General features: G+C 44.5%; 2 protein-coding genes across 3 annotated transcripts in view; both read right to left on the bottom strand.

Moving 5' to 3' along the window:
* Positions 1-4076: 4076 nt before the first annotated feature.
* Positions 4077-14690, bottom strand: CHGB (chromogranin B). The gene is made up of 5 exons (XM_065632085.1): positions 14632-14690; positions 10633-10676; positions 9185-9278; positions 5568-7339; positions 4077-4382 (listed from the first exon to the last, which is right to left on the bottom strand). The coding sequence occupies exons 1-5, from the start codon at positions 14678-14680 to the stop codon at positions 4299-4301; spliced, it is 2043 nt and encodes a 680-aa protein (XP_065488157.1). The 5' UTR covers positions 14681-14690; the 3' UTR covers positions 4077-4298.
* A 9544-nt stretch (positions 14691-24234) lies between these two features.
* The window catches only part of SHLD1 (shieldin complex subunit 1), a 63027-nt gene continuing 62086 nt past the window's right edge, over positions 24235-25175 (bottom strand). The window contains exon 9 of one of the 2 annotated variants that reach the window (XR_010605912.1): positions 24235-24797. The gene's annotated coding sequence lies outside the window, so the exon portion shown is untranslated. The remainder of the gene's footprint in view (positions 24798-25175) is intronic. The other variant, XR_010605913.1, reaches the window with a different exon arrangement.

Here is a 25175-nt window from a genome sequence, read left to right as displayed (position 1 = left end):
AAAACCTTACACAGTAAAAGTTAGGTGAAGCAACCAACACACATTTTAAATCCTACTTCTTACCATATATAATACACTAAAAATAATAAGCTGAGAAAAAAAAAATCTGATGTATAATAAAAATATCAAATTTGAGAAATAAACAATGTTGGAACACCTGAAAAATTACTTTAGATCAAAGCCAAACTGGCTTCGTTTCACTAGCATTAACACAAACACTCTCAGTACTGAATCCTGTACCCCAATTTTTAAGTGCACCATAATACTTGCAGCAGTGAAAGGTAACAAGAATAATTTACGTAAAATATTTTAAATTATTGATGTTTCAACTTCATGGAACATATTCTATATGTAATAGTAGAAGAGCACCTTAATGTAACACTTCTTATTTTAATTGAAACAAATAAACGAAACCTAAAAGACTATAATGAGAGAAGCATTGTTGAAATGCAAGTTATGAAAACGAGGGAGCCTTTCCATTTTTACAAATAAAAAATTAGGGAAAACAGAACAAATGAGAAGAGAGTGCATCCTGCAAGATTTTAACATAAACTGAAAATAACTGATGTAATGGAAAGCATCTCCAGGACTAAGGGAGATGAGGGAAAAGGCAGGCAATATGTGCCTGCTTAGATTTAGTCTCCATAAAGCATAGCTCAGGAACTTGATAATCGCTAGAGCCTCGAAAAGAACCAAGGGCTTTTACTTCAGATGAATAAAACATAGCTAATCGGTGTCATTTGATTTTGGTCAATGATGCGTAGATAAGGAATGAGGAGAGGTAGCAGGTATTAAACAAGAGCTGGGTTCCGTAAAGCAGGATTAACATTTAGACCGCTGAGTTCTGCAGAAGCCCCTTTGTTTTTTGAAAAAGCAGAGAACTCAGTTTGGATGGGCAGTCTGAGAAGCCACCTTCCACCACACTGGATGAAGGGCTGTCACTGGGGTGGCACATCAGCTCACAGCACAAGTGCTCCCCAGACCTACCTCAGCTGTGGTTACAGTCCTGTTAGCTGAACTGTGGCTGCCTTCAAATGATTTTTTTTTTTTTTAAATACGCAGGCACTTTTGGAAAAAAAAAAAAACAAAACAAAAAAAAAAAACACAAACTTGCCTACAGCTTGAAGTGGGCCGTTTCCACCAGAAAAGGGCAGTACCTGTTTTGTGGTCTGGAAACGTGCGCATTGTGTGTGTCTGCCTGTGGCTGTGTCTGCCTGCGGCTGTGTCTCCTGAAGTACTCACCCAAGCTTGACATCTGCCCTGTGAGGGTTACAAGGGTGATCCAGGTGCTGTTTACACCTCAGAGGAACTTCAGCCTTCCTCAGGCAACTGGCAGCATCCCAGCTCAGCAGCCACCTGTGGTGCTCAAGCCTCTGCTCCAGTAACAGCGCTGTGGACATTTGGCAAGGCCAGGGCCTGGTCCGATGAAGGTATTACTGCACTTACAGTGACTTGGTATCTGGTTTTATTCTAATCTTTAGTCACAAAGCAGAACACACAGCTGCCCCCACTATGCAAATTTGCTGAAAATAGCAGATTAGAATAAGTAGTTACCAAGATTTCCATTCCTGTGTTTTACTGAAACTAAATTTACCATTAGCCAAGGGTCCATGAACCAGAAGCTAGATAACACTTTTTCAGAAGCCAAAACCACCATTTCTGCGTCACTGGATTTTTTCTGGAACAAGATTACATATCTTATACACCAATACTTCTTTTAAATTGTACCACCTGGCTTCAATGCCAAAAGCAGGCAGTTTGTCTTTAAATAATGCAAATTAATGTAAATGGTATTAGCTGTTTAAAAAAAAAAAATCTAGTGTTACGCATTAAAAAAAAAAAAAAACCACAACTTCAACAGGCAATGCGAATGTGTAGATAAAAATGGAACAGGTAGGAGCAGTCAGAACAGTGACTGGGCTCTCTGTGCCTGTGGCATCAGTAATGCAGAGCAACACAAGCAGAACAGAGAAAGATGACAGAGGAAAGGGCTGTCATGAAGCTCTGGGAAGCCATGGAGTGATGCTTGGTTTTAAAGTCTTTCAAGGGACATATTTTTAAGTAAAACATTGCTGATTCATGAATGCATATTTGCATAAGCTTAGCTTAAAAAAAAAAAAAGATAACACAATTACTAAAGTTGCATACTTGAAGAACTTAGAAATTCTGTTTTCTGTGCTACAGCTAAAGCTATTTGCTTCTAAGTAAGCACATAAGCACAGACACGCTTTTTCTCATACCGGCTGATGAAAGAAAAGTACCATGCTGCATTGCTTATTGTACAGTATGGTAAATTTTAAAAGGGAGAGAGTCTCAAAATTTGTAGATACAAAAAAAATATTTCTACAGCTGGATGTCATAGCTCCCCACCGATCTGGCAACTAAAACATGCCGCCCATTCGCCCCTCGCCTGCCCCAGTAGGATGGGGAGGAGAATTGGGAAACAAGACAAAACTTGTGTGTTGGGATAACAACAGTTAGCCAGAACAGGGAAAAAAAAACAAAAAAAAACAAAAAACCAAAACCAAACCCCACAAATAAAAACAGTGAAAGAATATAGAAAGCTATGGATACACGGTGCAATCTCTCACCACGTGGCAATCACAACGCTGCAGTTCGTCTCCTCTGAAGCAGCAAGTGGATTCCCAGCTGCAGCCTGTGCTGAAACTTCCCCCATCCCTCACAGCAGCTCATGCCTGAAACACAATAGCTCCAAACCAGAACATGCCCAACCACCTCACTCCGAGTATCAAGAGACAGTCCCTCCCCTGCCAGCCCTCCTTTTATAACTGAGCATGACTTTACATGGTATACAATACCCCTTTGGCTAGTTTTGGGTCAGCTGTCCTGGCTGTGTCATTCCCCAGCTAGCTGTGAAAATTAACCCTATCTCAGCTGACCCAGCACACTTGAGGTTACTTCCTTGCCATTGCTGGAAAAGTCTGGTGAAACCACAGTCCCACTGAAGTAAAAATTCTGCCTACTTCTCTGAGGCAGCATTTAATCTTCATATACTTCAACCAAACAAGATGAAACACTTGAGTGGTGTTACCGAACTCCCTCAGCATAGCCATGCTCACATAGTTCAAGGATCAGTATCTCACCAAGTATTTTCACTTCATATTGGCTTACAGTTAATTGGAGAGTATGTGTTTTAATGAGCAGGTGGATTAAATGGGTTAAGCTGGGATGATGGATACTGTACATTTACTGATAATGTGACTCAGCTGAATTCTTTGTATAGCACCTCTCTCCTGCATGTGGTGTTATACAAGCAACTGAAAATATGGTCACAACACACACCCCACACACACATTTGGATAAGTTAAATTAAATCAAACCCCAGATATTTGGAGTAATTTAATTATGGAATAATTTATTTTACTGCATCATAGCTGTCATGGCTCCATGGAGCCTTGAAATGGCTCCTTCAGTATACTACTCACTCATTCTCCACCAAGACATTACCCAGTTTATTACAGAGACCCCAGCCTTCCCCCAGCTCACCAGCTGCTGAGAAACTCGCCTCATGCAACATCAACCACGCTCCAACACAGCACAGGGGCTCTGACACCGCTCACCACAAGCTGCTGCCTGCAGGAGGCAGAAAGAAGAGTGGGTGATTAAATTAATGGAACTGCTCAGTCTGAGTAAGTGGCAAAACCAATCCATGATGTACTGCATTGATTTGGAAGCACCATGTGCTTTTCAAATTAACAAGCATCCATTTGGTGTTGCAACCTCTTCGCTGCTTCAATGACTAGTTTCCAGAGCTAAATAATTCACAGGATGTTTCTGACTTACTGGAGCAAACCAATCAGCATTCCTTCTTACCTCTTGTGATCTTGCTGACTTTCAAATACAAGGCACATATAGGCTCCTTGTAACTTTTAAAAAATATTGGTGAACCACAAGTCAACATTTTGTCTACCCATTGTGTCTATAACACAATCAATGAAATAAGCAAGGAGAAAGTTTGGTCCAAGATTAATGGTTTTTATTATTTCAAACTCAGACAAATATATTTCTGAAGAACACTAACACAATTACTTTCACAAGCATATTAAAAATATCTGCCTTGCATGAAAGGTTGTATTACTAAAATTCATGCTATTCAGATAGCATATTAGCAAATTAAAGACATTTTCAGCTATATAAATCACTACACTATAGTGGACAGTAAATAGTATTTCCTGGTTTTAGGGCAAACGACAATCCAGTGGCAGTGAATTTACCACAAAATACAGGTATTGTGAGAACAGCTACATCAAGCTTTGAAACGCCAAAGCAGATCATCTTCAGCCTCTCCTGTTGTCATTAAACTTTTCGGCTATTTTCTGTAGCTCCAAATCCATAGCTGCCAGGTTTTCCAGTTCTTTTTCCTGTGAAAACATAAACCAGCACTTTACACAAAACAATAACATTGGCAAATGTTTTGTTCCATAACAGTGAGAGACACAGCCAGTTTCTGAGGCAAACACCTCCTGCTACTTACTTGTCCCTGGGCAGCTTGCTGGGGTGGAGATTGTCAACAGCACTGCAGTACAGACTTCGGAGATTTGTGCAATTTCCTGCTTTTAACTGAATTAGGGCTGGGAAAAGTATAAAATACTCATTCTGAGAGCTAGCCCTAACAACAGCTTGATTTTTTTTTTTTCTTTAAAGCACCATTACGTATCAGTGACCTCCTGCTATCCCGCCGCTGCCGCCCCAGCAGCATGCAGTCACTTCACCCAGCTGAAAGTCCCTCAGGAGGCTACAACCTGCAGGATGATCACAGTGGCTCAGGCTTGTGACACACAGCAAGCACAGCATGCAACAGGAGGAACACCTCCACACTACCAGATGCTAGCAGAAGAAAAAGATTATGCAGCCAATTTTTGTTTATTATGACGACTTGGTAACATTGTTTAACCTCTGTATTAATTACTGTTAAGCCTCCACTGTTCCCAGCCCAGCTTTGTGCAATAGTGACACACACAAGAACCATTTAGCTGATGGGTGCAAACTCAGTTATCCTTGACACCAAAGCAGAACAAGTGGTCCAACAAGAAAAAGACTCACATATGTGGGAACTACATGCACAAATCAGGCTTACAAGCACAAGTTCTGCTCCATAATTAGTGCCAGCTGAATTTCAGTCTAAACGTCCAACTTGCTTTTCAGATGTACATGTTAAACAACCCAATAGACCAAATGGTCCTCGCTAATTACCCCTCTTCTCCTGCTGCAATGGACAGCTTTGTTTTATTAGTCTTTAAGACCCTAGAGGGAGAGGTATGGCTCAAAGAGGAAGAAAATCTCCTTTCACTTCCTGACTTGCACCAGGTGGGAGCTAATGAGGATGCACACTGTTCTTATTTTACAAACTGTGCCCTGGGATAGTTCCACTGAATTCATTCAAAGAAAGCAGATTTTTAAATCACTGAAGGTCTGGTTCTCAGTGTGACTTAACCTTGTTTCTGTTTTTCTGTGCACAGTTTACCTGTACATTTCTAAATCCATTCCCAGAGCAGCTGGTAAAGTCAGCTTCCCCCAGCTTTCCTGAGAAACACCTGTACACTTACCTCCTCTTCTGTCAGAGGCCTCTGGTTCAGACTTCCTCTGTCATTCCTGACTATGTGATGGTTTTTCATGTCTTCTCTAGAATTGTACAACTCCGGGAACTCAGCTGATTTCTTCCTGTAATTCAGAAGTTGTGCTAGTTGATCCATCTTGTTGGATTGCCTTTTCATATCGTATCTGTTCATTTTGCCCAGATTCCTCTTCTCAGTGTGTCCCTGGTTCAGAGAATTCGGAATTCGCTTTTTCTTCCACCAGTCATAGTCATTATATTTGGGGAAAAGACCCTTCTCGTTCAGGGTGGGCCTTCCTCCCTCTTTGCTGTCCAGAAGCTGCTCTCCTGTGCTGTCCCTTTTCTCAAAGCGCTGGCTTTTCCACCACAGCAGTGGGTAGAAAGAGCTGTAGGATGCCAGGGCTCTCTTCTCATTCTCAGCAGGGAGATGGCTTCTGTACTCTTTCCTCTCTGCATATCTTCCCTCCTCCATAGTCTCCTCTTCATTTTCCATCTGATCACTGCTGTGATGCTTCTTCCTTTCTACTTCTTCCTCCTCCTCTGCACTGTTGCCAGGGTAGTGCTGATGCTCCACACTGTCCTCAGTGCTGTAGTGTCTTCTGGCCTGCCCGCTGCGCTCTCGAGTGTACACTCTCTCCGACCCTTCATCCTCATCATCCCACAAGCGGTATCTCCCTCCAGCACGATGCTGCTTCTCTTTGCTGAGAAATCTGTCCAGCTCTTCCTCGCTTCCGTCTCCAAGATACGTCCTTCCCTCAGAATGGTGCCTCCTTGCTTCATGTGCTCCGTCATGGTGTCTCCTCTCCTCATGCCATTTCTCATTACTTTCTTCACTGTGGTGACGCCTCTTGTTTTCTTCTTCGCTGCTCTCCTCATTCTGCTGCCACCTTTCTCTGTACGCCTCACTTCCCTGGTCTGCATGCCTCTTCTCCTCCACCTCTTCAGACCCATGCCTCTCACGATAACCACTCTTCTCCTCACGCTGCTGCTCAGACTCCTCATGATGTTCCTGATGGTGGTTCCTTTTGTCCCAGAGATGGGCCTCCTCTGTGTCCGATTCCTCAGCTAGTTCCTCTTTCTCCCCACCACGACCCTTCTTCTCTTCTGAGGAGTCACCCATTCTATGCTTCCCATGATAGCGTTTGGGTTTGTAGGGTTGCTTCTCCTCCTCTGTTTCTTCACTCTCATCAGATTCTTCATGCTCTTGCTGATGGGAAAAATCATGTTCCTTAGACTCATGGTGGTATTTTTCACTTCTTTCTTCCTCTGCCTCTCCCTCTTCACCTTCCTGAACTCTCTTGTAAGGGCTCTGCATTCCCTCCTCCGAATGCCAGTGGCCCATGGGGCGCTGGTCATTCTCATCCGGGAACTCATCTGTGCTCGTGCCTCCAGAGTGGGACTTCTTGTTGACAACAGCATGCTCCACCTCTTCATCATGACGCTCGCTCTCTTTGCTTTCTTCTTCACTGTGGTAGCTCTTTTCCTCCTCTCTTCTGATTTCCTGATAGTGTTTCTTTTCTTCTGTATGAAGTCTCTCTTCTTGAACAGGTGTGTGGTGTCCATCCTCCTCTTCCTTGCTTTTACCTTCCTTATGAGCAAGTTTCTCCTCATCACTTCCTTCCATGTACTTTTTAGATTCTTCTTCTGCCTGACTTTGTTCTTCCTCCACGCTCCCACTACGATGTTTTTCAATCTCTGCTGGGTTTTTCAAATGCCTCATTTCAGGTTGGCTGTTTTCACTTCTCTCTCTGTCATTTCTACCACCTACAATAACAAAAGCAGCATAATGAAGTAATCCAACTCTCCGCTGAAGTGTTATTTCAGTTTAAATACATAACTGGCTTCCTAAAGTAGCAAGAAGATTTGGACAGAATTAAGTTTTTAATTCTGCTTTTAAAATTTGTTATTTTCTAATGTTTTGCATGTTTGCCTAGAAAAACATTAACTTTTTTTAATTAGACATTTTAAAGTTCCATTGAAATTTTCAGAATAAATTTTCCTCTTTGGCTTTTTTCTTTGTCTGTGATTGTATTTTTAGTATTAAAATAAATTTACTCTCATTCCCACTAAAAATCAATGGGATCTGGAGTTGTGTTCAGTTCTTTGAATGTCAGGCCTTAACCATCACTTACGCTTATTCACAAAAAAGAAAACCAACTATTTCATCTATTTGAAAATATCTGGGGCTTTAATCAAATTTTAAAAGTCCTAAATTGACTGGAAAAAAAAAAAATCTGTTACTTTGCAACATTTATATGTCATCAAATCATACTCCTGCCACTATTTCCAAAATGCTAAATGAAAGCCTGACTCTGATCACAATGGTAACAGTGTATTCCTATGAAGATATTTCTGCTTCACTTGTGTCTGAGTAACATCAGAAATTGATCACAAATCCTAAAAGTTTTCACACAAAAGCTGCACAGGTTTAAAAATAGTTCATTATTTCTGAAAAGCCTCTCATCTCATATTCTTGGAGAATCTGTCTAATGGAAAAAATACAGTCCTTACCCTCTCCTTCCAGTAAGTAGGTTGGTTTTTTTTTTTCATTTTCCAAAACATAGCAAATATATACTTTCTCGCTGAAATTAACACCAAGCTTGATGCCTGGTGGCATTCAGCATCTCCTAGAAATTTGAGGCTGAGTTAGATACAAATACATGTATTCCCAAATCCCAAAACCCACCCTCTTCTGACAACTGTATTAGAGCCATGCATTATTCCTTTATAAATGAGTGGGAGACAGATGGGTTTCATTATTACTTCTTGCTGGCACGTATGTTCAAGAGCCTTTTTATTGTTCTCTAATCAGATAAATATAACTGCACAGAAAAGAAAGATGCATTCTGCAGTTGGGCACAGCATCAACAACAGGCTGACCATGAGCCAGCAATGTGCCCTTGTGGCCAAGATGGCCAATGGTACCTGGGGTGCATTAGGAAGAGTGTGACCAGCAGGTTGAGGGAGGTTATTTCTCCTCCTCCTCTACCCCGCCCTGGTGAGGCCCATCTGGAGTATTGCATCTAGTTCTGGGCTCCCCAGTTTAAGCAGCGTAAGGAATTACTAGAGGGAGACCAGCGGAGGGCTACAGAGATGATGAGGGGTCTGGATCATCTTTCTTATGAGGAAAGGCTGAGAGAGCTGGGTCTGTTCAGTCTGGAGAAGGCTGAGAGGGGACCTTATTTATGCTTATAAATATCTCAAGGGTGGGTGTCAAGAGGATGGGACCAGACTCTTTTCAGTGGTGCCCAACAGCAGGATGAGGGGCAATGGGCACAGACTGAAGCATGGGAGGTTCCACCTAAACATGAGGAGAAACTTCTTTGAGGCTGACTGAGCCCTGGAAAAGGCTGCCCAGAAAGGTTGTGGAGTCTCCTTCTCTGGATGCAATCCTGTGCAATCTGCTCTGGTGAACCTGTTTTAGCGGGTGGGTTGCACTAGATGATCTCCTAAGGTCCCAACACCAACAATTCTGTGAAATATGAATTCTGGCACTGAAATTTGGAGGCACCAGATCCACACAGGCTGAAATAAGTTCACCAGCTCCAACACAAGAGATAATCCCATCTACCAAATTCCTTTCACAAGTTCAGGTAATGTTGTACTTACTCTTCTTCAGGATTTCTTTGCATTCAGGATTAATCGGTGGTGCATTTGGCTTAGATAGAGCATTGGACAGAACTTCCACTATGCACCGTGTTACCTAGAAGAAACAAAATAGGAGAAAAAATTCTCATAGCAAAAATGGAAATCCTACTTCTGACCCAGCTAGTGAGGAAGGCTAGTTTAGGATTAGAGTTCAGCCTAATATTTGAGTTTTGAGTAATCCCTAGCTCTACCACAACTTCCTGTGCATTTGGGCAAAGTGCTTTGCTCCTCACTCCCATGCCAGTAAGAGAAAATAGTCATTAGCTCTTTTTATCTCCCCTTTTGTTTGCATAGGTAATAGGCTCCTTTTGTACATTAAATAACCTTGTCAGTACAAAGGAGAGTCAAACAACATATGGTAACAGCATCCTACAAAAAAAAAAACCACAGTGGTTTAGAGGTGGACTTGGCAGTCTTAGGTTAACAGCAAGTCGGTCATCTTAAAGGTCCTTTCCAATCTAGATAATCCTATGATTCTATGTTCAAAAGATGAGGATCATCCTCTATATCTGCCCAAATGAGGGTTCTACAAAGGTGTTACTACAAGTATTGCTTGGATCTCCAATGAACCAAAACCACCTCTGTAAATGACAGGCTCCATGTTTTTTCATACGTGTCTGCTGTAAGCTCTGCCTCTTTTAGCACTTAACATCCAACAGGGCAGTCTTCTGGAAGCACTGGAAATCAAGTGATTTAGGAAAGTCGCACAACCCCCTCTAACCCTAACCGCCCAAAGCAGGACTTCAGTGCAAACTCCTGCAAAAGGATCTTCAGGTGTTGAAGTTGTTGGTTGTGGGTGAGCACTCAGATTGTCACCCCGAGACTCATCTGGGTGGCTGGCTGGGAGGAGACAATAAAACATGTATATGGCCATTTGTCTTTCAACTGTTTTTAGTTATTACTAGATGTTAATTAATCTAAATGACCACACTATCAACCAGTGAAGAGGGTCTGATGTCAGCTTACAGGTGCTGAGAGCAGCTGTTGGCATTTATTTAATCAAACAGGTTAAGAATCTCTTTCCAAAGTAGGAGACGAGAGTACTGCATTAGAGAGTTCATTACATAGTAACTGCAGATATTTAATCCATTTTCAAATTTGCCATCTCACTTTTTAGACTCCAACAACATGTACTATCAAATAATATTTCAGATCATTTTTCAGACAGCTGTAAAACAGAGTTTAATAAGTACTACACTGGCACAAGAAGCCAGCTTCCATTTTCATCAAATGCACCAAAGTGCATGCAGGTATCTTCCCACAGCTAAAGGGACTCTGAGTTCCACATGACTTTAAGAGTTTACCCTTAGGAAAAAAACCCAACACATTACCCTGAAAGTTTAAAGACAAAACAGGGAGAGCATGTGACTGATATTTTCTGAAATTCACTTTGATATGCATCTACTCACCGTTTCTTCAACATGGTCTATTTCCACTGGAACTGTCCTGACACCTAGAAGAAAAAAGTTATTACAGACTCATTAAGCCTGGCAACAAGCATCACTGACAAGAGTCCTCAGTCAAATTGGTCTGATGAGATGGCTTGAATTCTGGGTTGGCAGGTCAGTAAACCACACACATTTTGCATTACATCTTTTTTTATTCAAGATGGAAAAGCAATGTAAAGTTGCAGCCTAGCATCAGAGAAGAGGCACGTTGACATTTCTAACACAAAAAGAAAATACATCCAAAAATCAGAAAGCAATGCTTAAATTCCAAGATGGGAGCTTTATTGCATGTCAGGTCTTCATGTAGTTGTACCTGTTTGGTGGTAAAAAGAAACAAAAAAAACCCCAAACAAAACAAATGAAAAAACCCCAATGACAACAAAAACAGGAAACAAGCAAGGATTGTTTGCACCCCAAGAACCTTTTGGCTTCTGCAAGGGGCTCTGGGTGCCCCCCATCCCCAACAGGAGACCACTCTTCAAGGCTTTAAAGCAACCACTGTCCCAGTCCTACTGGAGAGATCCTATCTCATTTGGATAGGAGGCAGGTCCTGAAGGGAAGGACAGAGGCAGAAGGGACAGGAAAATTTCCATTCACTGAGTGGTCCATTATCACCCCAAGAAATGAGTAAAAAATAAAAATCAAATCCCAGTGGAAAACACTACTCTGGAAGGAAGCGGCACAACCTGTCTCTGTCTCTCTGTCCTGAGGACCCGTGGGGTAAGTAACACCTCCTTCCACCAGCTCTACTGCACCTGGTCCAAGGTATTTGGTCTTGGAAAGAAGCTGTTGCAAATGAAACCTCCACGCTGCTTTATTTTGCCACCACTGTTGCAATAGGTCTCCAGCTGGTTAATGAGTTTGTCTGCTGTGCATATTTATAAACTATGTTGTCATCCACCTTGAGATTTGCAGAAATGAGGTCAAGCAAGTCTGCCAGCCACACACGGGTACGTAGAAGCAAGGTTTATTGTATCACGGCTTCACAGCCTTACTGCGTGGTACATAATCACAGTACAGAAACATACAGCTTGGAGTGCAGTTCTGAAGTCCTTATACAGGTCAGGACAGCCTTACATATACACCTGCCACCCTCTCTGCAATGCTGCTCAGTTGGGACAGCGAGAGATCTCCTGGAACAGATGAACACAAAGCAAATGATGGAGACGAAGGGGGTCAGTTTACCTTACAGTGTCAGGAAAACTAACGCTGCCCCAAGGAAGTTTCCTGCGAAGCGGACAGGAGCACATAGCCTTGTGCTTTTGGAAGCAGCAAGACCTTTCTTCTTTTCTGTGTCTGCGGAGGAAGCAGACATCTCCTTCAGCAGTGGCTCTGTGTGTACTAACTGAACGCAATACAATAATACTCTCTTGATATTTCTACCATCCTCTACTTTTGCTCCCCCAAACACATATGTAGGAATGTGCTTCTCCAGCCCCCGTCTCTTCTCTGCACATACAACTGTGATCAGAGAAGGGAACCCACACAAGGATAGCACAGAAGGGATTCCCCTAAAATAGCACCACATCCCTACTCCATCATTGCCCCAGAGTGCCAGGTGGTGTACGGGGGAGATGGTGCTATACACAGCCAACTCCCTCCCACATCTTTTGCAGTCAGTGCTGACTGAGCCAGGCTTCGGTTTTCTTTATTTACCAACTTGGTACGCAAATAACTACCACACTGCACAGTGTTGATGTCACTGCAGTCTAACCTGCCTGCATCCTCCACCAGAGCACGGAGGATAAGGATGTATGTACGCACAGGGGCAGGAGACTGGCAGCAAAGTTTCTTCTACTAAAAAAAGCGTTATCCACTAAAAGGGCTTTCTCCAGTCCCACGGGGCTTGGAGACACTGCTCTTAGGGCATGAGCTGGTCACAGTCACCACTTACACATAAGCAGAGGTGATGTCCTGCTTCACTGGCTCTTCTTGATGAAGCTCCTCTGGTCCCCCAGCCCAAAGGCAAACATCTGATTTTGTCGTTTTAGTGATATTGCCACAGCACATCTCCCACAAGTTACACCCCGTTGATGTAATAAAGCACAGAACAAACTTCTGAATGTCTTTTGCTATTAGAGGTGCCTCTCGAGCGCTATGTTGCTGGTGAGGAAATATAACGTCAGGTTGTACTGACTGCCTTTGCCCTGTCATTCCAAAGCTCCTGTCTCTCCAAGGACACTTACAGAGAGATTAATGACCATTGAGCAAATGCTTAGTTAATGATGAAAGCTGACGTGCACAGAAAAAGAGGAAGCATTAGGCTATCATAACAATGTCAGAAGAAGCAAACGGTATTGGACACGTCATATTAACCTGCCCAGAGGAACAAAATGAACATTCAATCCATTGCAGAGCCCGAAATAACACATTGAGGCATCTGCTTTGCCAGAGCCAAGATGGGAAGCCCGTGGGGAGCCAGCATGCCTCACTTCACAATGGTGCTGGCAGCGCCAGCCTGTGCCTGCTGGCAAGAGCTCCCTCGCGGCCACCTGCCAGCTGGAGATGCTGGCCAACACCTCTGCCTGCCTCTCCACGCGTGCTCTGGAGGGGTGAAGCCATCGTCCCAGCACCATTGACAGCATTGGGCTGCAGGGCACCCACCCACGGGGCCTGTGGGGCCACAGCAGACGGCACAACTGCAGGGTTTCACAGCAGAAACAAGGTCAGAGCACCCCTGCCCGTGCCGAAAAAATAGACCACAGACCCATGAAGTAAAGCAACGCCTTGGGTCTGCTTTCCTCTCCTGAGGCAAATCTACGCAGGCAGTTACCATCAGATTATCTGATTTTGCAGAAGTGCTGAGAACTGATGAAGATTGTGAAAAAGGCTGAGAAATGCAGGATAAATTCATGTGACTTCTGCTTGCATCTCTGAGATTGGAACAGATTTTCTCACCAGTCTCTGATGAAACCCCCCCATGGCTTTGTTTCATTAATGTCAATGACTCAGTGCAGTGCCATCACTCATCAAAATGTCACCAAAAACCTTTCCTAGGAAAGATCATGGAAACTTTGGCATATTGATTTGCAGAAGGAGCACTAGAAAGTTCTTGAAGGTAGTGTTTCACTGATTCCCAGCCCCAAACAAATTCCTTAGTTGATTCTAGCTGGCATTTCAAAGCAAGATAGCCAAAAAGGATGTGAAAAGGGACCTGACCTGTTTGATGGGATAATAAACAGGAAAAAAATTCTGGTAAGAAATCCCCACGTGGTCTGCAGAATAAGTCTGGTGAGCTTATCTGGGTTGGGGGGTCTCCCCTCCCATCTTCCACCCATCCCTTTGATTACAATAAAGGCACTTGAAGGGAGTCAACTTCGTTATAGAGTTTCTGTACACGTCCCAGACGCACTTCCACGTGGAGACCTCTAATATACCTAAAGTTGAATTACTCAACCCGGAATGACACCAATTCTTTCAAGAAATGATACAGTATGCATAGAAAGCTATAAAGCCATGATCTCACCTCACCCTGTTGTGCATAATCTTCATTTCACAGCTTGGCTTTAATATTTAATACCACATGCCTAAAACATTTTCTGTTAGTTAAAGCCGCAGACCTGCTATTTTCCAATCATCTCTCTGGTATCAGGAACTAGCTAGCAAAAATCCAGCAGCACAGCTCAAATAATATTACACCAAGTCTTTGTGGAAAGAAACTGCACTGGGTGGGGGGGGGTAATAACTGAAGAGTAGCTAATAAGTAATAACAGACGCGCAGCCGAGCAGCCCCCGCACAGGGCGGGGGAACGGGCCGGTTGCCCCCCGCCCTGCAGCAGCCGGAGGGGCGACCCGAGGTGACGCAGGGCGGGCCGGGCATGACGTCACACCCCCCCCCCACCCCACCCATGGCGTCACCCCTCTTCAGAGGCAAAACCCCCGTCCAACCACCCCGCGGCCGGTGGTGGGGCTTTTCATTCGCCTCCCCCTCGGGGGGGCCGCGCCCTCCATCCCGCTCACCTGCCAGGGCGGCGGCCGCCAGCAGCCCGAGCAGCGCCGGCAGCCCCATGCTCCGCTCCGCTCCGCTCGGCTCGGCGCGGTTCGGCCGCTCGCCGCTATTTAAAGGGGGGAGCGGGGGCGGAGGAGACGGGCGGGGGGCCCCGCCGGGAGCTGCGTCACTGCGAGCCCCCGGGGGCGGTGCCGCCGCCGCCCCCTCTCCCCCCTTATCCTCTCCTTTCCCCCCCCTTATCCTCTCCTTTCCCCCCCCTTATCCTTTCCCCCCCTCTTGTCCTCTCCGCCTCTCCTTGTCCTCTCCTCCCGACTTGTCCTCTCCCCCACAGCCGCGGGACCCCCCCGGCCCGCCCTCCCGGCCCCCGCGGCTCGCCAGAGCGGGGGAAGTTTCTGCCAGGCTGGGAAAGCCGAGCTCATCTTCCCTTCCTTTGCAACTACTGCATCTCTCTTCCTCCTGCCCCCGCTGAATATCCCCAATAGCGCTTTATACCCCCCCAGCCCCGCCATCCCTTCGGAAAAGGAGAGAAGCGGGATCTCCCTGCCCCTTCCCCCAGCCCAAAGGCTGCGGTGTCACCTTCGGGTCTTTCCCACCGTCACAGGGAGCAGGTGCAGTAACCCATCCCTCTGGAACAGCTTTCACAAGAAATCACCGCTGTTTCCACGTCCATTTCCAATTAAAGCCTCTTCAGGTGCTGCAGCAGGCTTTTTTTTTTTTTTTTTTTTTTTCTGCAAGGTTTCTGTCCCTTCCACTCATGTCATTGCACACCCACCCTGCACACAGCAAACCCAGAACTAGAGAATGACGGGGAAGTGACCCCTGTACTTATATCATCTGGTGAGTGAATGACACGCAGCGTTCCCCAAGAGCTTTACCAGGGAAATCACTGCTCAGCATCCATCTCCACAGGCAAACCTCCTGTTTACCGTGATGATGCTCTGAGGAGCCAGAGCAAACCTACAGAGATCCAGTTTTACATAATTTTCTTAAACAGCTCCCACTGTCCCGATTAGTCCTTGGTGGGCTGGAAAGCACAAATGACAAGCTATGATGAGCTTGCCACAGAGCAAGTCTGAACACTCTCCCCAGTTCTCTTCAGAGCCAGGCAAAGACACTGTAAGACTAGGACTTGTTTGGCTTTTCCTTTCATTAACTCTTAGGGGGGCATTTGCAAATCATGTGTATTTTTCAGCTGTTCTTTTTTTTTTCTTTTTTTCCTCAGTGCTAAGCAGTTGGCCCTCTAATTGCTGGTGTTCATGGAGGACAACGGATCTATTTTTTACACTGGGAGTGGTGAAACACTGACCCAGGTTGCCCAGAAAGGTGGCAGATGCCCCATTCCTGGAAACATTCAAGGCCAGGCTGGACGGGGCTCTGAGCAACCTGATCTGGGTGAAGATGTCCCTGCTCGTTGCAGGGGGTTGGACTACATGAACTTCGAAGGTCCCTTCCAACCCCAAACACTCTATGATTCTGTGATTCTATACATCAAAACCGCAGTTCTCTCTATTATTGTTCTGTGTACTGATTTGTGTATTAACAATGACAGGCTGCTATAGCCATATATCTTTTAAACATAGAAAACAAGACACAAGGACACAACACTCCAGTAAAATTCACATGCAGCTTCATCTGTGTGCAAAGCAAGCCAGGAATTTCAGTTCCATTTGGAGCTTGTTTCAGGAGATGGCCTTTAACTTCCAGGAGGCAAAGCCAGATACCTCGTTCACCTTGCATTCAGATTACAGTTCCTGCAAAATAACAGAACCTAGTTACCTGGCCACCGTGAAAAGCAAAGCAACCCTGCAACATCTTCTCTGGTTCCTCAGCCTCCCGCTGTTCCAGTACTGCCCATACAAGCCCCATCTCCACAGGCAGATGCTTCTTTGGAAATTACCAGCCTTGACTGTGGGAAGTCGAGAGCCCAGTTCAAAAGACTGAAGAAATTCATGGGCTCCAGGGCCCCCATGTCTGCGCTTGTCTGTGTGAGGAGTCAGCCTAGCCTCAACCTTCTCAGCTGCTCATGAGAAAGAATTTTAGGTGAAACATTTGCCATTTAAGCATTCTCTGCTTCCCCAGGCCTATAAATAGCACTCTCTGGTTACCCTTGTGTAACCGCTCTACTCCAGCATTTGCTTGACTATACTTATCTTGGATATGACAGTCAAAAGGGGCAAGTGATACAAAGATGCTGAATAAAAATAGGCAGTTATTTGAGCATTTATGAGGTATTTGTACTAAGTACCTATATTGCACAAGTCCCATTGATAGTTGGTATAACCACCGCTACAGGAACCTTGTTGCTGCAGAACAGACGGCTGAGGTTAAGCAGTTCCACATCCCTGCCTCGTGTGGCTGCTAATCCACTCCTTGCACCGCAGCAGCAACCACTGGGGCTTCCTGGCTGTTTTCTCTGTGTTGGTTCATTTATTTGTATTTGACTTGTAGGATTTCTCTGAAATGCTCCCTCACCTCAGCATTGTGTGGGCTGATGCCTGAGGATCAGTAAGTCCTGTGTTTGTCATTGATAAGAGAAGATGTTAAAGGACTCTGGGGGCATGTTTTGCCATCAGTTATATCAGGGTCAATTGGGAGCACATGTTAATGCCTTCAGATTTGATCAGAATCAAGGTTACAAAGATTTGCACAAGTTCTGCAGGAGGTCACCCAAGAGGTCCGTGACAAGAGCCGGGACCAAACTGGATGGATTATATCTAATTCCATCTTCAGCATCCAAGGGTAGGATTTCGAAACATCCTACCATCCTACCTAACATCCACAGACTTTTCTGCCAGCGCTGGAAAACCAGACAATCCAAGCACCTTGCCTGCAGTTAATTAAGTCAGGCTGTATTTTCAAAACAATGTCGTTTCACATCGATTTTTACAGCCAGGTATCAGCTGGCATGAGCTTACCCTCAGGTTAGGAAAGAGATGTGACTGCATTAAGTCAGAATTACAGCAAGCAGTGGCATATTTCACTCCATCAGTTGATTGGCACACTCCAACCTCCCTTCTCAGATGTGTCAGAGCTCCGATTGCAGTGATATACACGCCTCATAATGTTGTGACAACCTATCACTCTACAGATAAACAGTATTTGTCCTTCTGGATTCTCTCAAATGCTTTAAAAAAAATTCACATTTGGCTCATCCTAGAAGCTAGAACTTCAAAGGATGACAAGCGAGTTTCTGTGTCTGAGCTCCTTCTAAATTGAGAGGAGACTGCTCAGAGAATATGAGGATTGCTCTCCTCTAATTAGTTGTGCTAGGGGGATTATCTTCATTCTTGGATGCCAATTAGTTTTCACAGAATGAAAATCCCGCAGCCCATTTCATTCAGAAAGTGCTAAGGGGATGGATCTGGAAAAAAACCACAGAGCTGAAAAGCCAGCATCTCAAGGGACATCATGTCTCTAGCTTCACTAATGGCAGTGCAAATCCTTTCAGAGGTTTATGCGTATGCCGTGCTGGTTGCAACATAATGGATAATGGAGTTGCACAGATGGCTTTGCTGCCATTATACAGTACCATATATATATATACCCATAGGTCACTAATATCAACTGTTACAGTGGCTTAGAGCTTGAGCAACATGTAGTTGAACCATATACCAGGAATTCAATTATCGTCTTAGTAGCTCTACAAGTGAGGCAGGATCAGGTCCCCAGCTCATCTCCCTGTTCTACGGCAACAGACTTCAGAGGAGTTAAAATCCATCAGACACATCCACTGGAGAGGGAAGAGGCCAGTGCTCTGCCGGCTCTCATCTGTGCTGCATCCAGACAGAGAAAGGCAGAAGGGGCAACCCTTCAGGGGTGCATATGCCTGCATACACCCCCAAATCTTCGCACGCCTCCAGTCAAAGCCTCTGTGAGAGGTGGTAGCCAGGACCACATTCGGATCTCCTTCTCATTGAGCAAAGAGTATTATATTTATCCCGTATCAAGCACCTGCAGTGATGCTGATGAATGGAGCTTGCTTGTTGAGCTACGGGAAGAGCTGACAAATGACAGGGACAGAGGTATCAGGAACAGTGTCTGCTTGAGCTGAATTGATACTGCTATTAGATAAAGCAAAATGCTTCTAAGCACACTCTGCAGCAGATTGCAGGGTGGATTGGCCTGGTACAGTTTGTTATTTGTAAAGGGTGGTCAGTCTGCACGTTTCAGTTTAGCCTCTCTGTCATCCGAAACCCAACAGTGATTAAATATGCACCTTTATAGCAATGCTGAATCCACGTGATGCAAATCACCTAAGTGCACCGAGATAGAAAACCACCTAATTCTGTATTTACACAATAACCAGCTTCCAATTTAAATCTAAAATGTACATGTTTTGCCTCCACCGAAATGTTTTGGGGACATTTTTCCTTGAAAGTTAAACACGCCTGTCACATGGTATTGAGGAACCACCCAGCAAAGTGAGCTCCAGTTGAGAGACACAGGCGCTGTGAAGAGACCTGGTGTGATACAGATGCGGAATTTCTGTAGCATGGGCAACTATCTTTTTTTTCCTTTCTATATTTATGTAGTACCTCACACGGTGGGGTTTTGTTAATGCCACATGCTCTTAGGCAGTACAGAAACTGCTAGAAACCGACTATACTTATCTTTAGTCTCAAAGACTTTATTCAATGAAAATCTAAAGTTCAGGCTGACTCTTCTTGAATTGTCTTTCTCATTTTTTTTTAACAAAAGAAGATTTTGCTTGCTTGTAAACCTCTTCTCTGCCATGCGGGATCCTCCTAGCTCCTCTTCAGTGATGTACCTGTACCACAGAAATGAGGTCAAATGGCCAGACTGAAAAGAGGTTTAAAATATGCCTATAAAACATGTCATAGATGTTACGAGATCTTAAAAATATAGGCACAGACACTGCTACGGTCTTCTGGAAAAAGCCCTATGCCAGCTGATAGAAATCTTCATAGTCTGTGGATATGTTCACAGTCTTCAGAAGATGTAAAGATAGCAGCAGAAAAAAACCAAATAACCAAAAACCAGGAACCCCAAACACAGGCAAGTGAGAGAGGAAAGACAAAGTGTAAATGACCATGTCCCCAACATCCCAGGTTTTCCACATGGACATCTTCACATACGTCGCCCACACATACCTATCTCCTCTCAAGTCATTCCTCTCTCCCTCCCTCCCTCCCTCCCTCCCTCAGTGTTTGTCAGCTTGGATGGGAAAAAAATTAGATTATGCTGCAATACAAAAAGAAATACATAAATAAACCCCAGACTTCGGGGCCTACAGAACAAAGGGCAATTTTTCCATACTGCACTGTCAGCGTGATCACCACTAAAAAGCAGTGACACTTCTAGGTCCTTCCCCGACAGCAGCTCGACAACCTTGCTTGCTCCAGGAGTAAATGCAACTTGGCTCTTGCAATTACATTGGTATGGCATCCATGGGAAAGGTGACACTGATGAGAATCAACATGCATGTTTCCTGCCCTCCTACAAGAGAAAGTAGGAATTTGCCTAAAACCATTGCACTGCTGGGGTTTTTAGTTTCAAGTCTCTTCATTTTATCTGCACTGCCACTTTTCACCTTGGTATAAGTTCCTGATTTGCTGTCATAAAATGATGTGCTGGGGTCCCAGTCAAAACCTGCCACTCCAGGTGAACCAATCATCAAGCTAAAATGCAGCTGTGGATCCATGGGAGCTCAAAAAGCTCGTATATGATTACTCACGGCTTTACAAATTTGGCAGTGACTAAATCCTCTCCTAGCCTCAGCTGTAATGAAATTGCCTTGCTGACAACAGCAGCAACCTCTGCAGCCTCAGACGCCTCCTCCTCTGCAAGGGGGGAAGTACCAGCACCCCAACACCCTCCTCACCAGACGTGAGTCCTGGGCAATGGGCAGCCCCAGAAGCTGCCCCCATGTCTCCCTGGCTCCACTTTCAGATGCTTGGCATCTGCAGGACTGGAGCTCACAGGCAGCTGATGCCCAGAGAGCAGCCCCAGAGCTACGGGGCATCTCGCACTACAGCTGGGTACAAGGGAGCTGCACACCTAGGCCCCAGCGCCACCCCCCCCCCGAAAAAAAACCCCACAAAACAACCCCTGCACAACCTTCCCCAACACTTATTTTTAAAGTATGCAATTAGCCACTCTGGTAACCTCACTGGTGAAGTTTGGGGCCTGTGCAGTAGACGGTGAAACAGGATGGAAATTTCTTTCAGCATGCGAAATGCCGACTTAGGCCCTTGTATTTTGAGTGCTGCTTGTCACTAAGCAAAAACGACTTTTACAGTTGCCTTTGCATTGCAAATAATTTCATTTAGACAATGAAACAGCCCCATTCAGTGTTTCTGCCTGCATTTTGTCAACTCTGTATGTTCCATTTAATATTTACAGACTGGGGCACTAGTCTGGCTTACTTAGTAATTAATTTATTTAAATATTTATAGCACATCAATTCTTGGCAAGGGTTCTGTTTGGTAAGAACAATACTGTTCTGTGGTTGATAGTGTCATGGAAATTTCAGAGGCAAATTTCAGTTTCATAAGATAAAAAGATACAGATTTCTGCAACAGACCGTAACGATTTCAAAGGAAACTTATGTTGAACAACATATGTACCAAAGAAAAAATCCCATTGTGCTTTTGCACACAATTCCAGACCGAAAACAGTGCTGAGAGATCTATTTCATGACACCAGTACTCACACGGCAAAGGGAATTGCCCAATATATTTTCAATCACCTGTTTTCAGTCGCCATTGGCACTAAAAACAGAAACCCAGCTGTAAAATGACCCTATGAAAGAAAACAAAACCTGCAAAATGCAAGAGGAGTTTTTGCTAAGAACCCTTCCCACTAGAAAAACATTTTTTTTCTTTTGCACATCCTGATTTTAAGACTTTTAGGCTCTCTGTGTGAAACACATGTGCTTATAAAAAAAGACTTAAGAGGCTTAAGTTTAAAGGCAGCCTTGGGAACTCAAAATACCTGGTAGATACTCCGTCAGTATAAATTTGTCTCGTTCTACTGACTTCAGAAACTGTGTTCAAATGATACCGGCTGAGAGCCAGGAGCAGAGAGCGCATCCCTGGCCTGTCATTTTAGGCTTTGCTGCAGACACCTGAGTTTTCAGGCATTCCCTCCTGGGTAAGAAGATAATTACCTATATTTGTGATGGAGGGACAGTTTTCCAGAGGCAAACGATAGTTGTGACTCCTTTGCAAATTGCCACACTGACACGGCAGGGCCTGGCAGGGATGTCGCCTTTCTCACACAGAGACCCTCGTTCACTGGACACCACCACCCTTCGGGTCCCAAGTTTTTTTCCAGTCTCATCTCCTTCCATTACAATTCCAGGGACCTCAGACTGCTCTGACAGTGAGGCAGAGGACCTGTGTTTCACTGCTGACCTGATGTTGTGTAAAACACCCTCCCCGCCACTGCAGCGTTATGGCTGGGAGAGCAATCACCCCGACCTCTGGAAAAGCAGCCACCATCATTCATAAAGACAGCAGGAATGAGCAGCTGGGAATGAGAGAGATCAGTGGGAAAAAGCCAAACAGCAGCTCTGCAAGCCAAGCGGCAGCAACAGCTTCTCCTTGCAGGAAGAGTGCCCAGAGTTTGGCTCTCCAAAAACACAGGGTTTCAAATGCAACCTGAACCTTCCCTCCACCCCTGCAATAACCAAGAAACCACCCTCTCAAAGACAATCAGCAGATTCTCAGAGTGGAAGAGCTATTCTGCAAGAGGCAGAATCGATGACACATGAACCAAATGATTTTGCTCCCCAGGGATCCCAGCTTGCTCCTGCATCCCAGCCCGGCCACCCACCTGCCCCAGCGCCCTATTTCCACCTCCCTCCCTGTCGTCCCAATGATTTTGGTGGGACAAGCTGCAGCCTAGAGCTGTGCAAGTACTGCCCAGCTGGCAGGACAAGTGCTGAGTGACTGCCTGGCAGGATAGACATGAGCTGACTGACTTAATTGCCTTTCCCTCAGGGAGGCGTTAATTTGGGTCTTCCTTCTCCATCCATCTGCCAGTAGCATTAATTTAGGTCCTTCAAACACGGATGGTCACAAACCTTCTGGCTTTGCCACCTCTGTACAAAGAAAACAGGCACATGGGCACACGAAAGCTCCAAGCACAGATGCTACACGTGGATCTCTTACTGGGGAAAAATACTCCTTTGCATGAGCCTATGATGGATTTGATTTGGTAATGGAAAAGCATAACCTCCTCTGAACTCTTCTTATGGAACAGAGGGATATAACTGAGAACCAACAAATTAAGTAATGTCATTTGCCTAATTAAAACCTTATTCTTCAACTGGATTAGATTACTTTCATTTTTTCTTAAAATCCATTATTTTAAAATGAATTCTACAGAAGATGGAAAAATCAGTTCTTATTTCTCATTAACCCTTTATTTTGTGTACTATGATTTGAATGCTGTCAGTGTAAGAAGAAATCAGAACATAACTAGCAGTCTGAAATCTGAGCATTTCTAGTAAAATCCTTATTTTTTCATGCCAGTTCACTTTCCCATGGCCATTCCAACTGAAATTCCATTCTTACATACTTCCAAACAGGCTTTTTGTTGTTGGTTTTTTGTGGGTTTGGTGTTTGTTTGTTTTGGTTTTTTCATATTTTAAAATATATACATTTGCTAAGCAATATCGTATAAAATCTCTGTGGTATTCTGTGCTGGTTTGACTGAAAATGAGTTAATTTTCTTCATGCAGCTAGAAAACTTTCTTTTCCATAGCTAGCATGGTCATTATTCGGACTTAGTTTGAGAACAAGAGATAACACCCCAGCACAGAGTTAATGTTTTTAATTGCTCTGGTCTGAGAGCCAAGGACGTTCTGAGCTCTGCCCCCAGGTGTGAGTCATTGAGAAACGGGGGGGGCATGGATGGGGCAGAGCTTGACTGACATCCAGACTGATCAATAAGAGTATTCCACCCCATTAGTGTCATGCTTCATATTTAAGTAGAGTCGGGATCTTCTGGTCTCTCTCTTGCTTCTTGGTCTTCTTCACTCTTTTTGCTGGAGCCAGGGAAGTTCTGTTTGGGAAATTTAGTTCGGCCTTTTGCTGTTTTGCAGAGTCCCCTGGGCCTTTCTGGCTTTTTTTTCCTTTTTTCTCTTTCTGGGATCAGCTCTTTGGGACGAGGTCCTGCTTCCTGGGACTGGTTGCTTGGTGTGGACAGAGTTTGTGAGGAATTGCATTGAGTATCTTTTATGTTCTATTTCTATATATATATTACTAGTAGTGTATTAATATTTTGTTATTAAACTGTGTTTATCTCAATCCAAGGTTCTCCCTTCCCTTTTGATTCTCTCCCCTATTTGGGGGGTGGGGAGAGGGTGAGTGATCGGCTATCGTGGTTGTATTGCCAGCTTGGGTTAAACCAGCACATAATCTCAACATTTCCTATTCTTCTGCTACAACCCTTTTTCAAGTTGAATTTCATGTGGAGTACTCACAATAAGAAAGGGTCTCGGCTTATAAAAGATGCAGTAATAGCAAAAGTCCAGACTGTTGATATATGAATAAATTTTTATTTAGCAAAATACCTACAAGCTACATAATCTAACGCTTTTAACTATCATTCATTGAAGCATCTTATATAGCTTGAAAAACAGCCACTACCAAATTTGCTTCTATCTTAACCTATGACTTCTGCATAAAAATTTCTACAGTTGAAGATCACAGAACATATTTTTTTAATATAACATATTAGCTGTGTTTTAAAAGCATGGTCAGAGCAGCCATTTTCCAGTAATTTTCGAACAGTGCTGAACTGGAACAGGCTGCCCAGGGAAGTGGTTGAGTCACTATCCCTGGAGGTGTTTAAAAGATGTGTAGATGAGGTTCCTAGGGACGTGGTTTAGAGGTGGACTTGGCAGTGTTAGTATAATAGTTGGACTCAATGCTCTTAAAGGTCTTTTCCAACCAAAATGGTTCCATGATTCTATGGCCCCACACCAGGGCCACCACTCTGTCCCTTCTCCAAAGATCTCTCCCTAGTCAGAGAGAGGAGCACGGTCTGGCAGGAACTCGGCTCCACACTGCCTGGCGCTCATTCACCATCCCATCCATGTAGCCAGTCTCAATGAGAGAGGTTTATGACCTTGCGGCTGCCAGAGAGCGGATATTGGGTTCCTGCTGTGCTACCTGGAAAAGCACCGATTTTCATGGAGCAGCACCTGCTGAAAGAAGTAGAGGTTCATTGCAGCTGGCACCTGGCAGCCTATGGGCAGCACCAGGCAGAGAGTGATGGGCACCTTTGCTGACGTTCAAAATCCCATCACACATTTGCCTCTGCAGATTTCCAGCCAAAAACCCTTGCAGTGTGCTGCAGGCCCCCTGTCAGGGATGCAGAGCCAGCACACAGCCTCTCAGAGCATATAGAGAAAAGCTCTTTCAAGATTAAATGTCTTCACAAGGTGGAAAACAGCAGATGCCAAGAGCTGTGACCTGGAGTCGGTATTCAGGAGTACTAATGTACTACTACCTGCCCCTGCTTTCCTCTCCAGACCTGACAAAGGTGGCCTTGACCAGCTGGGTGCCAGGGTCCCATGGGAAGG

Source organism: Caloenas nicobarica, chromosome 3 (assembly GCF_036013445.1).
Source record: "Caloenas nicobarica isolate bCalNic1 chromosome 3, bCalNic1.hap1, whole genome shotgun sequence".
Taxonomy (NCBI): domain Eukaryota; kingdom Metazoa; phylum Chordata; class Aves; order Columbiformes; family Columbidae; genus Caloenas; species Caloenas nicobarica.
The sequence above is the reverse complement of the archived record's forward strand: the minus strand, read 5'-3'. Positions and strand labels throughout refer to the sequence as shown.